The following is a 19,371-nucleotide window of genomic DNA, read 5'->3' on the forward strand; positions in this document are numbered from 1 at the left end:
ACGGCGAAACCACAGTCACAGATAGAAAAGATTAATATCTAAGGTGGTCCCTTGAGCCACATTCTAGTCTACACAGGTCATCCCGCTGCCGTGTCTTGTATAAAAATAAATGCTCGTAAATGCTTCTCAGTGAAAACGGTTGTTACTGGGCCAGTGGTACACAAGTAGGTCTTTGAACCGATGTTATTATGATGATAATTCAGCTTTTTTAACATTAAAACCATTACCAGTATTAGGTTGTGCCTGTGTCGCGCAGGTTTCTCGGTCACACTGTGAAGCCTGACAGTGGACATAAAGTGGATGCTAGTGTCACTGAGACTCTCAAGGCAGGATTGAACAGGCAAGTATACAGTAGTCCTCCTCCATACCTGCCCCCTAGTGTCAATTCTGAGGGAACATCTCTTTTATCATTTACCTCTCAATATTGATGTGTGATATAAAGACTTTTGGCACTGTGCAATGCACATAGCTTGAAAGTTAAAAAAAAAAAAAAAAAACAGTAACATGAGGTGCAAAAGGTTCAACAAATAAAAATCACCTGACAAACAGCACAACTTAAAAAAGTTAATGAGTATATTTAATCAGCAATGCACAGTTTTGACATTTTTTTAATATAATTTGGGTAAATCAGAGTAAAAAACACTTGATGGCCAAGTTAGGCCTGGTGAATGTTCATTATAGACATCCCATCGCATATTCTACAAACGTGAATAGTAAATTCTGTTCCTCACCTTGTTTTCCCTGCAACTCTATGAGTAGATAATTGAAAGCATCTCCAGGTATTTGAGCATGGCACTGTTTACAGCTGTAAGAAGTAAAAGCGAGGATTGTAAATCCCCCCTGATATTAGCTGCTCTTTTTAAAGAAACATAACCGTAATCAAATAGAAAAAAGGGGTATTTTGGCACACAATCTCTTTCTCAAACGTTTGCAAGCACACTGTTCCAGTGCATTTCTCCAAAGCTAAAATAAATGTAATACTTAATCTGACCATTAGATGGGAAAAGCCTTTCATCTTCTTATGCCAAACGAATAATAAAACATCAGCCCTGTGTCTACAGATATCATGCAGTGTGACACACACTATTCAGTGAAATGGTAAATAAAACAGTGGATAAAGCAGACCTGGTACCGGTGATCATCAAAATGCATATAATTAAAAATATCTTATAATTTGTACTAATTTGTCAGCTGCTTGTGTTTCTATTGTTCTGTGTGGACGTGTACTAACCAAACGCCGCCGCTTGGGGGCAACGTTATCAATGACATGTAGCTGCAGCCGGGCGGCTTTAATCAGTCAGCCCTACCGGTGCATTCAAGTACCCCTCCTATAATCGTAAAAACAATAATTATACGAGTTATGTTAAAAGGTGATTTTGTGTTATCCTGTCATTCATTTAAATCCACTAAAAACAAAAAAAGTTTATCATACTGCTCCTAACCTATGAAACGTTTATTTACCTGGTTAAGTCGGAAAAAAAGTTTTGCTTTTGTTTAACTCATGAAACTAAATAAATGCTACTAAGGCCGAGTCCTGCTAGTGTCTATGAACGCAGCGTTACCCTATCCGTTGTGTGTGAACTGAGCAGCTGTCACACTTGTGTGTGGGCAACTAACGACACGTACTGTTATTGCAAGAGGTAAGAATTGCTGTACTTAAAACAAATTATATATATATATATGTATATATATATATAAGGTACAACTTATCGGTGGTTAACCACAAGCTGAAGGAAATATTCAAGGAAGGAAATATTAGTTAGCCGGCTAGCTAACGAGATAGCCAGAGGGAGTTGAGGTTAGCATGTGGGCTAACCCACGTTACAGCTGATTGACACTTGCAGTTCAGATCCGGCTAACAGCTGGATAAGTGCAGAACAAATCAAACTGGTGTCACCGCGATGACAGTGTGCCGTGGTAACGTAACGGGTTTGTCTGAAGCACCCTAACATGAAGACTTGTCCATCAGTAAACGAAGAGATGGAGAGGATATGAAATCTGTGACAGCTACAGTAACTGCTAACGTGCTAATTCGTCTGTATTTTCTCACTGTCCCTACATCTGAAGAATTAAATAACTGAAATTACCATATTACATTCAATGCCCCAAGCAGGCAGGACCAGTGCACCCAGTTTTAAAACATCTAGATAACATATGGTGTTGATAGAGGTTAATATATTGGGTGTTTAGCAGATTTTTCACATGCTAACCAACACTAGTTAACACTAAATCCATTGCTGACTAACATCTGACTATTTATAAAAGTTGCTAGTAAGCAAGGCCGGATTACCAACAGGGCAAAGTGGGTAACTGCCCCAAATCCCTAGACCTGCAGGGGGCCTGAATGCCTCAGAGTGTCGTAACTTGATTAACTGAACATTTGTAAGGGATTATGCACAATTTAACTCCAATGATAAGGGCCAAATAAATCCCTCGCATAACCTTCCCAACCTGGACCCGATCCAAGAAACAGGTTTGTTATCTTGATGATTAAAACCCGGAACCCATATTCATTCATTTTTTAAAGCCAGTCCATGTGTCAGATTTAAGGTGGTTGCAGGTTTATTCGACAGAATTTTCCAGATAACTCAATAAAGTTGCTTCTTGGAATAGGCCCATGTTCAGCCACTATGCATTTCTAATGTTGTTTAGGTTCACTCGTCCTGAATGTCTTTCATGAATTGCGTAATTCCTACCCTCATGCAAGTCAAGGTTTTATGAACCTGCTTGCTGACTGACTTCACCTGAAATGCCAGCATTTCAGTTCTGGTCAGACTGGAGCTTTATCTTGTTTACTTTGCTTGACCCTGCCTAACTGGAATTTGTTGGCTATTTGCTTGCTTTGTAGAGTCTTTATAACCATTAAACTTTTAGCTTCCCATAAGGCCTTGCATTAGCCCTGTGAAGGACTGATGTAACATACAGTAAGGACAGAATAGCCTGTTGTATAGACCATGATTTGTGATGGTCTGTCAGCCATACTTCACCTTTGGTATCACAGTAAACATGGTATTATACAACCCTTTGCTGTGATACCAAAAAAAAAAAGATCTGACTAACTACTAACTGACTTGTATATAGATGTGTATCAACAATAATAAAAAGTAAAGAAAGTCCATGAAACTGATGTTTATCAGGAAACATTGAGCCATTTGTCCTTGCATCCTCCTCTCTAGGCTTTGCCAGCATGGCACGTGGGCATCAGAAGATTCAGTCTCAGCAGAAGAATGCCAAGAAACAGGCCGAAATGAAAAAGGCCAAGGGTCACGATCAAAAGACGGCAGCCAAGGCAGCTCTAGTGTTTACCTGCTCTGTGTGCAGGGTGGGTATGAAGCCTCAATTTTGACAACCCAGAAGTTGGATTAACTTCTGATGCCATTTGGTCCCTTTTTTTTTTTTTTTTTTTTTTTTTTTTTTAGATTTGTGTAAAGTTGATCACTGAGAAGTCATATTTTCAACCGAATGCAAGACTCGTGCCATTTCCCTAATTTATATCTTATTTTGTTGGATGTATCGTTCCCTTCTGCAGTCCCAGATGCCCGATCCAAAAACCTTCAAGCAGCACTTCGAGAGCAAGCACCCAAAATCTCCTCTGCCCCCAGAGTTAGAGGGAGTGGAGGCATAAACAGTCACCCTGGATACCAAATTGAGTTCTTCAAGGCCCTGCACCAACTCTGCACTTGTCCCAGTCTGACAGCAATGGATGATTTGATGTAAAGAACATGAAGCAGTTATCATCAGTTAGGTTTTAACGGGCCAGGTTGCCTTTGATGCAATTTTTCCTCCCATCCGGTCCTGTTTTTACTTGTGTATAAATACATGAGGGGGTAAACCTAAACTCTGGTTTTAATTTCAGGGTCACTGACGACCTTTATGATTCAAGTGGTGAATGAATATTTCTTGCTTCATTCTCACAGTTTCTCAGAACCTACTCCTCACTGCCCACGATGTGTTGTGCACATAGGAATATTTCTTGCTGCTAGCTCTTGTACCTCTTTATCTGAAGCTTTAATGGATTGAGTGTCTGATTAAACCTTTATAGCCAGCATGCCACATAAGGTGAACACACAGTGTGCTTACAAAGCACAAATTTAGATTGGATGGGATATAGACAAAATGTTTTAATTCTAATTTTTAGTTTGTCACAAATGTGACCTCATATGTCGTGTTAATAATTCTATTTAATTTGGCTGTGAATGTTGAGTATTGAATAAAATGGGGCCAGTGAGATTCTTTTTCTAATATCAGTCCCTCCACAGCGCTGTCTGCCCTGTTGAACTGCAATCTTTCGTCTAGTTAATCATAATTTTATGCCACGTCATAAAAATGTGAAATTTTGCCAGCCATTTCCAAGCTGCTACATGAATTGCAAGTTAAAATTTATGGGAGCTTGTCAACAACATTTGTACACTTAGAAAATGAATTTATGCTCTAATGATGTATTATAAGCATTTTATTAAATTTTACTTTGTTGTATATCTACTTTTTTTCTTGGAATTGTTTCTTTTGATGGTTTTCTCTGACAGTGTTTCGTAGGATGTATGATGAAGGAGACAAATAGCACATAGACACTGTGTCTTTCAGTAGATAGGGAGGATCCTTTCAAATAATACTATCGGTCCAGATGGAAGGTTTCTTTCAGACCTGTCAGTTACAGATACTGTGTGCGCGCCTTGTTTTTCTGGTGTGGTGGACTAAAAACACGCTGTCTAGATTTCAAGGTTTTGTTGGCCTCACAGTTCAGTATTTTCCGTCCGTATTGTCTGCACTTCTCTGCTGCTCTGCTCACAAAATAAGTATTTTATTTTTTTTTTCCAAATTATGTAAATGCGAATCCTTCCAAGGACATTAGCTGTCACTTACAAATGCGCAATAATTAATGAATAATAATGAACATTTCATGCACGGTATTGCATTTTGCCTCCAAGGAGCCTGACTATCTGGTTGAAGGGGAGACATGAAGACTCAGAGAGAGTAATTGACATCTGACTTGGACATCATCCCAGGAGGCTGTGTTGATAATCTGTGACATTTTTAAATGAATAAATGATTCTTTTGTGCCAGCTGATGTGACAACATGTTGATCGAACCAAGCCACAAAGGTCATGGAAGGCTGTATATTTGCCACACTTAAGCACTGTCAATTTTTCTTTTAAAGAAAATATTCTCTGACATACAGGAAATGATGGCTCATACATAAGCATCAGCAACGGTTTTGCATTATGGGTGTTTGTTCTTTTTGGGGGGTTTCTGGGGGTTGAATTATAAAACAGAGAAGTTATTATGAAGTGACGGTCAGCATGGCTGAACAGAAAAACAAAACCACCTGAAACTGCATCAACAGAAAAGTCTTACTACCAGAGATACAGTATAAGGACAAATAAAGCGTCTCGCAGATAACAAGCCATGTTATGTCATAAGACGCATTGAACAACAGGAAATGACTCAAACTTAAGAACTGTGTGTGTCTAAAAGAATGAATCCTGTCTGAACCAATAAGTCACTTGAATTGCAGAAAAAGATGACTTTGACTCTTTCATCGCAAAAGTCATTAATTCCCCCCATGTTCCCTTTTCTACAGCTATGACAGATGCATCACTTTTAGCTCCGAGTAAGAAACAGAAATATGTTTAAATACAGACCAAAAAAATAACAACGTTAGAAGCTTGCCTCTTATTAGATCAGTCCTTAATGGCCACAAAATCTATCTTCTTTGTAACAATTCAATCATTTGAGGAGAAATACAGCTCAATTTCCCTCATTCTGAGTATTCAGAAGAAAAAAAAAGCCATAGCCATGCTGTGTTTTTTTTTCTTTCTTCTTTTTCTTAATGGTTTGAGTGGCTCGGCTGAATGAGTCACAGCCCACATTGTTCCTCTGTGTCCTCACACATAATCCGCCTCCTTCCTTCCCGTCTTGTGAATGAAAAAACACATCAGACATTCATTCATATAAGCAGATACACACATACACACACATCCGTGAAAATCTCCTTTATGTTCTGGCCTGTTTGTTTGAATCTAGGCCCAGGACTGACAGGAAAAAGAGGAGCACTTGCACAAAATGAAATTAGTTGTCTTAATTAGGTGAAGGAATTAATTAGATTCCCACTGGCTATAGATCATCTATTTCCAGGCACATATCTCAGTTTGAAGAGATGAAAACAGCTGCAAACCATGATCTGCTCTCATTGTACGGGTTATAATGAAACTCTGAAACACTGTGGTGTTTGGCTTTGTGTCATTTAAACCATCTAATGTTAATTCAGAATTATGGACAATTGTTTATACATTTTAATTTTCAGGAAAACAACTCAGGGTTCTGAACCATAGTGATCAGTGACCACCATGGCAACAGTACTGCTTTTTATTAGTATCTCCGTCTGGGCCCAAAACAAGCTTTTGTTTCAAAATCAGTACAGAGGCCCATTCCCGACCACTGGCCTGCTTCAAAACGACCCAAAACCCCACCCAAAAGTCTGTGGACCCAGGCAAACCGTGATGAAAAGGGCCGAATTAGTGGCCATTTTTAAACTAGTGGAACTAGATAAACAGGGATGGTGGCTGGACTACTCAGGGGGAAACGGCATTCAGATGAACCTGCCTATCAAGCCAGTGTGGTGGCCAGTGTACTTTAGCCTAAGCAAATACATGTAGATTTAATGTAAAGCCTGGTTAAGCAGCATGGGCGAGAGTAGGATTCGAAGACAGTTACAAGGTACATAAGATCAGGGTTAGAAATGTTCAGTAGATTTGCGAGGGGCATAGCCTGACACCCACTGCAGGGCTTAGTGATAGCTGAAAACATTATTTAACATTACTTCCACAGGAATGTTAATTAAACTTTTGGAACATTTCATCATCTGTATGAATAAATTTTGTGTTAAATTATGCACATTTGTATGTCAGTGTGTGTAGGAAAAAAGTTGGGCCATTATATATTGTTAATCTCAGAATTGTCACTATTATATAGGGCCACTAGTCTAATTAAATTAGCAAAATGTAAATACTACATATGGATTAAGGCCTAAGAGACATAGCATAGTTACTGTTTTTTTTTTAAAAATCATTTTTGATGACAAATCAAGTATTTATTATTATTCATCCAAATGTTTTCTCACTATGATTTCACTGTGTCAGTAGACATGCAATTTACTGTGTGTGCATGTGTGTGTATGGGAATCTCACTGAAATGATCATAAATGGACGTTTTTTTCATTTCTTATTCGTTTCCCCTTTTGATGATAGGGAAACTGAATTGAAAATGATGGCATATCTAAGCCAGATCCAACAGAGAATCCCAAGAGACAGAGTTTCCATAGCAAGCAACAGCAATCAGCATTTAGGAAACTTGTGCGGTAAGAAAAAAATATATCCTTCGCCTTATACCAAAGATGGAATATACCAACTACATCTCCCACAACTCTTTGCGGGCGTTGTTGTGCAAACGCTCATGGTACGTGTATTTTTCTGTATTCATAAAACTGAAGCGTAGTGCTTTTACGATCCGAAGAATTCAGAACCAAAAAGTGTGTCCTATACACTATATTTACTCAATTTAAAACAAAAATTTGAATAATACCAGGCTGCCTGTAAATCATATTTCTGAAAATCCGGAAAAATCTCTGAATTGTCGACCTAAAAAAAATTTTTTTTTTTTTGCCCGTAAATTTGGTTTCCCTAGCAACTCGATTCTGACGTCATCCGTCCCGGTGCGACCCTGCCGCTGTGTCTTTGATTGGAGGGAAACCCCGTGGATGAGCGGGAGAGATCATCAGCTGTGCGGCCGGGAGTCAAGGAACAACATCGTCTAACGACACTCACAGGTTAGTTCACGGTTATTTACTGTTGATGATTGGCGGTATGTTCGACGGAAAATCGTTACTTTCGCTCCGTGTGCTTTTGGGGACGCTTTTAGAATTGCATGAATCGCTGCTACTGAATCTAAGTGGAAGCCAGTGATGCTCTGCTGCTCAGTCATTGTTCGGCGCTTGCTGAATGGGAAGCGCTACTGCACTTTAACCCATCTATTGTTTTTTACTCGCCGTGTTTAGAAGACAGCTTTTTGATTATACCGAATCAGCTTTTGTGACTGAAGCAGCCTAAAAATAATGCTTAAATGCTCGTGAAACCAATAGCCATGGTTTGTTTTCCGGGAAACGAAAAAGGGCGTTCACTGGACTGAACTAAGCGAGGCTCCTTTCATTCCAGTTTAACCGATTCGGTGGCACTGTTACTGGGTCTTGTCTGCCATTCTTCGGCGTTATCAAGCATTTTTCACGGTAAACATTGCAAATATCAGAGCCAAATCTTTAGGAAGGCTTATTTTTTTGGCGGTTTGTATCCTTGCCGTCCACAGTAGGAGCTCGGTGGGCAGGTGTGTGTGTGTGTGTGTCTGTCTGTCTGTCTGTCTGTCTGTCTGTGTGTGTGTGTGTGTGTGTGTGTGTCTGTGAGACGTGAAACTGGGTGGCCGACATTCCTCAGAAGGGTGCAGGTGTCTGCGTTCCTGGCAAATCTGACTCACTGTATGATTGAAATGCTGGTCTCAGAGGTTTGTACAAAGCAGCTAGTAAGCAATCATCTGCAACTGTTGTTTGTAATGATTATAGTTGTTGTTTATGCACTGCAACTGTCCTGCAGTCATCATGAGATGAAGCAAGGAAATTGGAAAAATCTTGTAGCCTTCTTTTCCTCACCTGTATTATTCAAAAGTATATATTTTAATTAGGTCTGTCCTGCATTCACCTGGTATAGAGCCAATAATTCATTTTTTAAATTTATTTAACACACAGCTGAAGTGATAAGGTGATTGAGTAATTGAGCGATAGGAAATTAATCTAAATGTATTTTGATAAGCGAGTAATTCTGGGTAGTTGTGATGGACATTTTTTCACTATTTTCTGACATTTTATTGACCAAACGACTAATGGATTAAAAGAGAAGATAATCTGCAGATTAATTGATCATGAAAATAATGATCAGTCGGGGCCCTAACCCAACTTCTTGAATGGGTCGCCTCTGGGAAAAGGGGATGTCCATTTTGCAGTATTTCACATAATTTTAAGTTACATATCATATTTCATGGCCCAATTGAGTAATCAGGAAAAAATCTGCAAACTAAAATAATAGGATGGATATTTGAAAGGATCATTAGTTGCATCACTAATGTAACTTGCTATTTTCAATATTGTGGCCCTTATGCGGCAAAAACAGTCATGATATTTGGCAAATTTTTATCTTAAACTTAGTCTAGAGAGTCTGTTACTGAAGTAAAACTCCTGTACACATATAAGCACTTTCTCTCGTTGTATTTCTAATTACTTTGATGCCAGTTGATGCCAGACTAAGTGCTGAGGAGAGCTGGTTGAAATCCAAAAATTACTTTAAAAAAGCTGGTGTGCACACACCCAAAAGACACTATTGAAAAAATGTTCCCAACCATTGTGAGAGACTGAAAGAACGATAAGATTATGACAGTGATTCTGATCAATGCACCAAATGTTTCATGTGACCTGGACTTTCTGTCCATGTAAGATTCTCCAGCTATATTACAGAGTACTTGAAATATATACCCCTATTTATTCCCTGTTAAGTAATTGCCACTTTTGTTGATCAAATGTATTTCAAAATATAATGGGGAGTTCTTGAGTCAATATGTTTAAATGCATATGCACATGAGAAATCATATTAGGCAGGAAGGACATGTGTACAAGCATTGTAGTCCTCCTTCATTCAAGTTAAATGATCAAATCCCTCCCCCCTTCCCCATCATGTTGCCTCTCTCTCTCTCTCTCTCTCTCTCTCTCTCTCTCTCTCTCTGTCTCTCTCCACACCCCCCCCTTGTTCCTGCCCCCCCCCCCCAACTCCCTCTTCTCGGTCTTCCTAATCCGTCTCCTGTCCCCTTTGTTTTGTCCTTCCCGGCTCCCTCTCCTCTGTCCTTCCTTCCTTCGCCCACACAGGAGCCATGGCAGACAAGGAGGAGCAGGTACAGAAAGCCAAACTGGCCGAGCAAGCTGAGCGCTATGATGACATGGCCGCAGCCATGAAGGCCGTTACAGAGGAGGGCTCAGAGCTCAGCAACGAGGAGCGCAACCTACTCTCTGTTGCCTACAAGAATGTGGTGGGGGCGAGGAGGTCCTCATGGAGGGTGGTGTCAAGCATGGAGCAGAAGTCTGATGACTGTGGGAAGACTGCACAGGCCAAGGAGTACAAAGAGAAGATAGAGAAGGAGCTGAACGATATCTGCAAGGAAGTCCTGGTAAGAAGTAGAGACATCGAAGGGGGGGTTGGGGATGCATAAGTTGAAGGAAGTGAATAGAGTAAACGCTTGAATTGAGGTTGATGGATGGGAAGACAATGAGAGGTGTAACAAAGTAAAACTTCAGGCGGCTCTGAGGGGATGGCTGTTTGCAAGTGAGAACTGGAAGAATCACAACTGAAAAGGTTTCTGACTGATGGGGGGACAGAAGGCAAGAAGAAAAGGAAGCACTCCACTTAGTTATTCAATGTTTCTATGTGGAAATCCACATAGAAAACTAGTTAGATAGATATATAGAGAGAGAGATGGATAGAGAGAGAGAGAGAGAGAGATATCCACCTCCAAATATTTTTGCATTCTTGAGTTTTTTTTTTTTTTTTTTTTCCCTTCCCCCTTTATGCCATGTGGTGCAGAAGAAAAAGCCACCACTGGAACAACTGCACTCACTGCCACTGCATTCAGGCCCTGGCTGGGGCATGTATGTATTAGTCTGAAATTAAATTGCATTTTTTTGTCTGCTACAACATACAAATCTGCTATGTAAACTCCTCCTGTGTTCCCGTTAAAGAAAAAAATTGAAACCAAAAGGGAAAAGAGATTTATATTTGATATTATTGGTGTCATGATAGTGTCCCTGGGTTTGGATTAATTTTGTGGAAGAGCGTTCAAGTATCCACCTACGTAGATGGAGACCTTATTTCGATACAGCCAGTAGAATTTTGCATAAAGCAGTAACGTCAGCATTCTATCATAGGCAGGCTAGATAAGTAGTTAGCTGCTCGGCTGTAGCACATTAAATAACATGTAAATATCAACAGTTAGATGCTGGCGTGGTCCTTTTACTCTTCAGTACAACTAACAACACATTGTCTGCCCGTGAAATGTAGGCTACAGCGCAAGTTTGTTTACTTTGTCTCTTGTTCCTTGTGGTGTAACACTGGCTTTTTTTCTCCCTTTTTGACAGTAAAAAGAAAACCCATCAACAATACATTTCAAAAGCACATTGGTGCTATATTTTACGATGACTACATGTAATATGAGTTGGACTTTTTAGAGAGTTGGATATGTTGTAACCAGTTAATCTTGCTGCCGGTTTGACACAGTGGCCATTGAAGTCTGCAAAACAAACTGTAAAACAGCCATTACTCTTTGCATTATGACTTTTAAACAATGAAGGTGTTATATTTCCAAAACTTTCCCAGAGCCTAGAAGAGCTGTTTTTTATCGTGACATCATCTCAACGGTTTTCGGGCTTATGTGCTGTCTGAGCAATTTTGATTAAAATGAATGGGTAACGGGAAGCCAGTGAGGGATCATGCCTTTGTCACTGTGCTAGTACAACCTACTGGTTGGATATGTCTGTGTGAATGTGGCAGATCCATGGGGGACAGTGTAAACCTTCAGCTAACAAAAGTATATCATGGTAGCTAACAGCTAACATAGTATATGAGTACTCCTCAAATTTTGGGACAAAAGTGTAAGAAATTTATTTAAGTATGTTAGTCACATGGATGCTCTGTACCATAAAACAACTTGCCTAATTTAATATTGCTTTGCTTGCATTACACTTGGTCTCTGTGACCATCCAATATCTGTGCCAATGATTGTCCTCCGCATTCAGGGAAATAAGTGTATTTTATATGCAGAGATACATATAGTTGTGATATTGTTGTGTCTTGGTATGCTACAGAATTCACTATGTCTGCGAGACCAGCTAAAGCTTCCTACCATGTAGACAAGCCATATTTTAAGCAAATGAAGGCTCTCAGCCCAAACAGATGTTTGAATATCCTACTGATAGACATTAGTGTTTGGATAATTTGGAGACATCCTGTATTCACACATTCACTGTCACTCCAAGACACAAACCAGTGAATTTAAGAGGAGAATTCCTTGGTGGTTTTTAGGATTTCCATCCTTTTCAAACACGCTCCACTGCCACAACACTCATTCAATCCCATTTAATTACAAAGACACCAACTTCAAGGATATCTTGTGCATTTTGAACAAGAGGCTTTGTATGTTTCAGAATTGTATCAGAGTGAGTACAGTGTGATAATTTTTTTTCTATTTCTAAAAAGGTTCTGTTTACTAATTTATATTATATTGTACATGATAGACTGAAAGATCTTTTTTTTTTTCTTCCTGACTTTCTTGTTTTTTTGACATAAAGCTTAAATTGCCCATACTATTTGAAATCACACTAGGACACATCCTCTGTTAATCATGAGACAAACCAAAGCACAAAGGGTTCTGCTGCTCTGCCTGCTGTCGTCTGCATCTTTCATTCATAAAATTGTTTTGTTTATATTGTTAATTTCAAAAACTTTACGTTTTTAGAGAATTAATGAATAGGAGGTGAAAATATTAAATCAATGTCTGACGAAAAGACCTAGGAAATGACAGTGATGTTAAGGGTAAAGGAATACAGGAAATAAGCAGAAGATGGGGACCTTTTTTTTTAAGCAAATATGCTGACTGTTTCCTCTAAAGGTTCTGGTTGCACACTTATCATACCTGTCCAAATACTGTTGTCAACACATGAGTTGACTTGTAACTGCTGGTGTAGTTGGGTTCCACACATTTCAACACTAATGTTGCACACTTTAAATTGCAGGACCTGCTCGACAAACATCTGATCCCCAATGCTACGCCTGCCGACAGCAAAGTCTTCTACCTGAAGATGAAGGGGGATTACTACCGCTACCTGGCTGAGGTGGCTGCTGGAGAGGACAAGGAGGGTGAGTAAAGCAGACCTCCTCGTGTCCTGCAACAGCTGCAGTCTTTTTTTTTGTGTTAATATGCACTGTAGTTGCAAATTCCTCCATCTTTTGTGCAATTACTTGAGGACATCAGACAGTAGAACCAAGGGGATTCTTATGCTTGGGGTTCATGAGCAGTGTGCAAGACACTTAAAACACATAAAAAAATTAAATGTTGCCACCTGCTGCTAAAAACACATGCTGCTGTGTGATCAGGCCCTTTGTTTCTATGGTAATGGTCTGCTAGACATCTATTGGAGGATGGAGTGAGTGTGTGCTGATTAATGGTCCTTAAAAATCCCTCTTTAAGATGAGGTGGCCAGGCTCGCTTCAGGTGTTGTGTGTGTGGCCAGAATGCTGCCACCCTCCTTGTACTTAACTTACAACCGTCAGCCGAAATGCAGGCGAAAGCTGCTGCTGGGTTGCCATGGCAACAGGGGCAGCACCAGGGTGTTGGCTGCTACTGTTTGCTGGGAGGCATTTTTTGACTTTCTTTGGCGGCTCCAGCAACCTGGACTAAAGGTTTTGTTTTTTTTTTCTCCCTTCTTAATTTTGAGTTGTGTGATTGATTTGTTTTCTTCAGCACCATATTTGCAATGAAAATCCCATATAATCTAGAGCATTTTTTTATATCCACGGAAAATCCATAATAATCCCTTAGTGTGATTTGTTACCTTTTCTTATTCAGTCTTAGATTCACAATTCTCCAGCCTGGTGTTTGGCTGTTAATTGTAAACACAGAAGAAAATGTTCTAAATCGTGGGGGTGTCTCAGTTTTAATGGAGACACTGATCTTGTCAAGTGTACTATCTTTCTCTGAGCGTTTATCCTAACTAATGTACTTGTAATGCCTTCTTTCTTCTTTCTTTGGTTTTGTGGAGAACTCTGGTCTTTATAACTGTAAACTACTGGCCCAAGTCCCATGTGGTTCTCGGCAAACAACTTGTTTGAACTAAGTGTACTAGACAGTAGAGCTAAAACAATTGATTGCTTAGTTGATCTACAGAAAATGTATCAGCAACTTCTAAGGTATTTTTCTAGTAAAATACATTCATGCGTCCCAGCTTCTCAGTTGTGTGGACTGACTGCTTTTATTTTGTCTTATCTGACCTTTAACTGAATATGATTGGGTTTTTGACATTTTATTGATTAATTGATTAATCAAAAAAATATTCAGCATATAAATTGATCAAAATAATTGTTAACCACTGTACTACTAGACAGTTGGGGCACAGGCCGGGATTGGATGTCACATTGATAGGTATTAACAGATGTTACATTTCTGTTTTTGCATCCTTAATATGTGCTTGGGTGGTGGTTGTCATTGCCAGTGAGAAATCTGGAACGCAGTAACATGCACCTTTTTAATACACACACAGATGGTACACAGTGGAGTGTAGTACCATTTAGGGCGGTTACAAAGTAATGTGAACAAACCCCAAGAAATATTGTTTTTTCCCATTTGAAATATCTGCTTCTGGATTTGTCCGTCTTCCTATTTGTAGCCATCATCAATAACTCACAAGAAGCCTACCAGAAGGCTTTGGAAATCAGCTACAACGAAATGCAGCCTACACATCCCATCCGCCTAGGCCTCGCTCTTAACTTCTCCGTCTTCTACTACGAGATCGTTAACTCGCCTGAAAAGGCCTGCCAACTGGCCAAGAAAGTAAGAACCAGCGTTTTATTTTTGACTGACCAATTTTGTGTCTGGTTTGTCTTCATTCTGTGTCCTCTTAAAGAATTGTCCTGAAACTGGTTAAGTATATGAAGTGGTTTAAGTGGGGATGGTGGTCTGTTACAAATGAGTTTACTTTAAAGTGGAGGTGCTCATCCTGATTTTTATGACTGAGAGCCCTCCTGCTCCAGACACTGTGTATACTGCTTTTAATTGTATTGGAACTGACCTGCATACAACTTGAAATGAACTGGGACTTAAGGGAATAATTCAGCATTTTGAGAAATATGCTTATTCACTTTTTTTTGCTGAGAGTTTGAGATAATTTATACTACTGTCTCTGTATGTTACATGTGAGGGTTCAGAGGTGCTGGTAGGCTGGCAGGACTTTGTTACCTTTGGACAGAGCCAGGCTAGCTGTTTCTAGTCTTTATGCTAAACTAAGCTAACCAGCTGCTGGCTGTAGCTTCATATTTAAAGCACAATTTTGAAAGTCTTATTGGCCATCTCATCTAACTTGGCAATAAAGTGAATAAGAGTTTTGCAAAATGTCCAACTATTCCTTTAATTACACCTGCAGACACCATACTTTGGATATGTCTTGCAACCAAAAAGTTTTTAACGTGGTGCAGTAGTTTTGTTTTGTTTTTTTTTTTTTTAAATATGAGCTCTTTACACTTTCTTGCCACTTCCTGACAACAAAAAAGAACAATACTCAAACATAATTTTTAGTTAGGTACGTAAGATTTGGTACATAATTTTTGTAATTTTGTCTCTGTACACCATCACAATGGATCTGAAACAAAGCCGTCAAGATGTGATTAAAGTGTAGACTTTCAGCTTTAATCAAATGGGTTTATGAAAAATATTGCATTAACAGTTTTAGGAATTACAGCCATTTTTATACATAGTCCCTCATTTTCAGAGGCTTAAAAGTAATTGGACATACTAACATAATTATAAATAAAAGGATCATTTTTAATAATCAGATGAAAACCCTTTGCAGTCATTGAATGCCTGAAGTCTGGAACCCATGGTAATCACCAAAGGAAGAGTTACCTCCCTTGAGATGCTTTGCCAGGCCTTTACTGCAGCTGCCTCAGTTGCTGCTTGTTTATGGTTTTTCTGCCTTCAGTTTTGTCTTCAGGAATTTAAATGTCATGCTCGGTTGGGTTGATATCAGGTAACTGACATGGCCATTGAAGAATACTCAATTTCTTTGCCTTGAGAAGTTGCTTTCCCGGTATATTTTGGGTCATTATCCATCTGTACTGTGAAGCACCGTCTTATCACTTTTGCAGCATTTGGCTGACTCTGAGCAGATAGTACAGCCCTCTATACTTCAGAATTCATCCTGCTACTTTATCAGCAGTCACAACATTCATAACACCAGAGACCCGGTTCCAGCGGCAGCCATACATGCCCATGCCATAACACAGTCTCCACCATGTTTGACAGATGATGTGGTATGCTTTGGATCACGAGCTGTTCCGTTTCTTCTCCGTACTCTTCTCTTCCCATCATTCTGGTAAAAGTTCATCTTGGTTTCATCTGCCAAAAGAATCTTGTTCCAGAGCTGGGCAGGCTTTTTTAGATTTTTTTTTTCTTCTTTTTTTTTTCTGGCAAAGTCTAATCTGGCGCCTCTTTTCTTGAGTGTTACCAGTGGTTTGCAGCTTGTGGTAAACCCTCTGTATTTACATTCATGAAGGAGTCTCTTGATTGTAGACTTTGACATTGAGACGCCTACCTCCTCAAGAGTGTTGTTGACCTGGCTAGATGTTATGAAGGGGTTTTTCTTCACTAAGGAAAGAATTCTGCGATCATCCACTTTAGTTGTCTGCTTTGGTCTTCCAGCTCGGCCTTTTGCAGAGCTCAGCAGTGCATTTCTTCTTTTTAAGACTGTACCAAATTGTTGATTTGGCAACTCCTAAAGTTTCTTCCATCATGTTTGTTTTGTTCTTTTCAGCCTAATGATGGCCTCCATCATTTGCACTGACATCTTTTTGGAGCGCATAATGAGTGTTCCCATGAACAGCTACCAAATACAAATTCAACCCTTGGACTCAACTCCAGACCTTTTTATCTGCTTAATGTGTCATGAAATAAAGAGAGAACAGACCAGATCTGGCCATGAAACTGATACTTAATCAACTGTCCAATTACTTTTGAGCCTCTGAAAATGAGGAACTATGTATAACAATGGCTGTAATTCCTTAACGGTTGATGCAATATCTTTTGTCAAACCCCTTGAATTAAAGCTGAAGGTATACACTTCAATCACATCTTGATGGCTGTATTATTAAGAGCAGGTACACTGGAAAAAACCAATTAAGCATATATAGTGTACACACACTAAGGGGTGTAGCATCAGTTGCAAGCTTATCCAAAAAAATGGAACTATTGGGCTTTGCCATCGTAAAAATTAGCAACAATCTTCTATTTTATATGTCTGTTATTATTCCTATAATTTTTTTTTTTTTTTAAATATGTGCAGGCATATTTACTTCCTCCGTCATACTTAAAAATCCTGGGATCTCTTCATTATTGCCCAGACAATGTTTATTTAAATTCTTCTTATGTTTGTGAATTTAAAGTTGCTTTTTGAGAAACCTGTGCATTGTTTTTGGAAGTACTGATGGTCGTCTCTGTCTCCTTCAGGCCTTTGATGACGCCATTGCCATGCTGGACTCCCTCAACAGTGACTCCTACAAAGACAGCACCTTGATCATGCAGCTGCTCCGTGACAATCTGACAGTGAGTGTCTCTACGTTATTACCCTGCTGTGTCTTACGCTCACACTTTCTGCTGTCCTTCATCTCTGTACTGGTTTGGTTTTGAGTTTCACATTACTCAACAAATGCGACTTAATATTTGAAATGCAAAAGTATCTGAGTGCGCACTAATCCCAATAACCTGTGCTTTATTGCAGCTGTGGATGTCAGACGCCCAGGGTGAAGGCGAGGGTGAGGGAGAAGAGACAGAGCAGGCAGCTGAGAAGAACTGAACTTCAGAGAAAAACAAAAAACAAAAACACACATTTTTTACCTCTCACCAGCCTAAGTTGTGTGTGTGGTTGTGTGTGCACATACATGCACAGATATGTATGTTTACACTCCACTCACAATGTGTAAAGTACAGTATGTGTGTGCAGATACATTGAAGTGTGTGTGTTAATTGTATGAGCACCTCCACAGAGAAAAGAATGGAATAGATCTTTTTTGTTTTTGTTTTGTTTTGTTTTGTTTGGGACATAAATTGTGTGAACCAGTGGATGTTTATTTTTTATTTTGTTTTTGTCTGTGGTTTAGACCAGATGAAATCCCTCGTTTAGATCCAAATCAGCCCAATTCTCTTTAACCTTATTCACTGTAGCAAACTGCTGCTGTTGCAGGAAAACACAAACAAAAAACCTCTAACTGTAATTTTGATAATTTGTATGTTTTTACTTGAACTGAGCATTTTCAATCTTTGTGAACCTTGGGTCTACAAAACTCCTTTGAAACGTGCCAACTGTAAGAGTGGTCACAGCAGTCTGAATTCACTAAATTTTAGGTCTCCTCTAATACTAGTAGTGATCACATAGATGGCAGGAGTTACCTTGGTAAAGATCTATTACCATATTGCTTGTATTCATCCCGCCCTGTCGGTGTCCAGTGTAGCAGGTAGTGATTTTATGGATGGTACATGTCATGGCTCAGTGAGTTCTGTGTGCATTTGGGTGTAGGAAAGGTTTTTTTTTTTTTTTTTTTTTTCTGTATGAATGGCCACTTACGAAAACTGTAGTTAAACTTTGATTGGTAGTTTTGTCGAATTACATTCCATTTTACTGACATCTTTTCACTCAGTGAAATGTGTTGACTATAATTTCCTGAGATTTTTCCATAACACATGACAAGGTATAGACAGCCTACGATAAAGTGAACAACGTGATAAAATGGCTCGATACTGTAACTTTTGATATTTTATCTTTTCAGCAGTGCAGAAGATGCTTTTGCCATGTGCTTTTATGTGGCTTTCTACTCTTTTCTATTCAGGTGTTTTTGTATTTTCGTTTTGTGTATTTTATTCCCTTTTGACTCTTGATTTGACTCCTGGAATGTATGTGGTTCTCAGTAGTATGGTGTGAGGGTTAGGCGTGCTTTGAAACTGGCAGTTTTTGCTTAGGATTAGCTTGAACCAGATGGTTTACAGTAACATTTACCTTCCTTAAAAGTACATTGTGAAAAGACAAACTAAAACATTTCTAAATATAAATTGATTATAAAATGTAACATGGTAGAAAGCTGCGTTATGGCCATTTAGTAGTCACAAAGTAGTGCCAGTTTCTTCTAATTACAATATCTTGGTTTTAAAAAGATGGGATGCAGGATTCAGAATTTGCAAGTTACACTCTAAGACCGTTATTTGGTTGTGTGCTTTCATGTAAGTGGAATTAAAACATTAAAATCAAATGTGCTGTGCTCAGTTTGTTTGTTTTCTCTCTATGTGTGGAATGACATTTTTGTTGATGCATATGAGAAGCAGTGTTGGGCCACTAAGTTCATCAGACCAGCTTGCCAATATTAACCATGCCAGCTGGGAGGTGTCAGCTGCTCATATTAAGAAATCCTCAGTGATTTCAGAGTGTACTCATATTCGAGCTAAGTAATGAGGACTGTCACATTAACAGAGAAG

The 19,371-nt window shown here is 39.2% G+C and overlaps 2 protein-coding genes across 3 annotated transcripts; both read left to right on the forward strand.

Annotated features, from left to right (window-relative positions):
- Positions 1-1,547: 1,547 nt before the first annotated feature.
- znf706 (zinc finger protein 706) lies at positions 1,548-5,040 on the forward strand. The gene is made up of 3 exons (XM_040121478.1): positions 1,548-1,640; positions 3,177-3,322; positions 3,530-5,040. The coding sequence occupies exons 2-3, from the start codon at positions 3,188-3,190 to the stop codon at positions 3,623-3,625; spliced, it is 231 nt and encodes a 76-aa protein (XP_039977412.1). The 5' UTR covers positions 1,548-1,640; positions 3,177-3,187; the 3' UTR covers positions 3,626-5,040.
- Positions 5,041-7,703: 2,663 nt separating this feature from the next.
- On the forward strand, positions 7,704-19,157 carry LOC120786203 (14-3-3 protein zeta/delta-like). 2 transcript variants are annotated; one of them, XM_040121476.1, is made up of 6 exons: positions 7,704-7,825; positions 9,959-10,257; positions 12,875-12,998; positions 14,525-14,688; positions 17,356-17,451; positions 17,627-19,157. In XM_040121476.1, exons 2-6 carry the CDS (start codon positions 9,964-9,966, stop codon positions 17,699-17,701), a joined length of 753 nt encoding a protein of 250 aa, XP_039977410.1. In that variant the 5' UTR covers positions 7,704-7,825; positions 9,959-9,963; the 3' UTR covers positions 17,702-19,157. The 2 variants fall into 2 exon arrangements, with proteins under 2 accessions (XP_039977410.1, XP_039977411.1); XM_040121477.1 differs by lacking the exon at positions 7,704-7,825 and adding an exon at positions 7,863-8,281.
- Positions 19,158-19,371: the final 214 nt, after the last annotated feature.

The sequence above is a fragment of the Xiphias gladius genome, chromosome 24 (assembly GCF_016859285.1).
Source record: "Xiphias gladius isolate SHS-SW01 ecotype Sanya breed wild chromosome 24, ASM1685928v1, whole genome shotgun sequence".
Classification (NCBI taxonomy): domain Eukaryota; kingdom Metazoa; phylum Chordata; class Actinopteri; order Istiophoriformes; family Xiphiidae; genus Xiphias; species Xiphias gladius.

Bases quoted from the DNA above. Each gene is read 5' to 3' on its own strand.
- znf706 (XM_040121478.1), top strand. From the start codon at position 3,188: ATGGCACGTGGGCATCAGAAGATTCAGTCTCAGCAGAAGAATGCCAAG. The intron at 3,323-3,529 runs GTGGGTATGAAG...TCCCTTCTGCAG, and splicing joins TTACCTGCTCTGTGTGCAGG to TCCCAGATGCCCGATCCAAA.
- LOC120786203 (XM_040121476.1), top strand. From the start codon at position 9,964: ATGGCAGACAAGGAGGAGCAGGTACAGAAAGCCAAACTGGCCGAGCAA. The intron at 10,258-12,874 runs GTAAGAAGTAGA...TTTAAATTGCAG, and splicing joins ATATCTGCAAGGAAGTCCTG to GACCTGCTCGACAAACATCT. The intron at 17,452-17,626 runs GTGAGTGTCTCT...GCTTTATTGCAG, and splicing joins TGCTCCGTGACAATCTGACA to CTGTGGATGTCAGACGCCCA.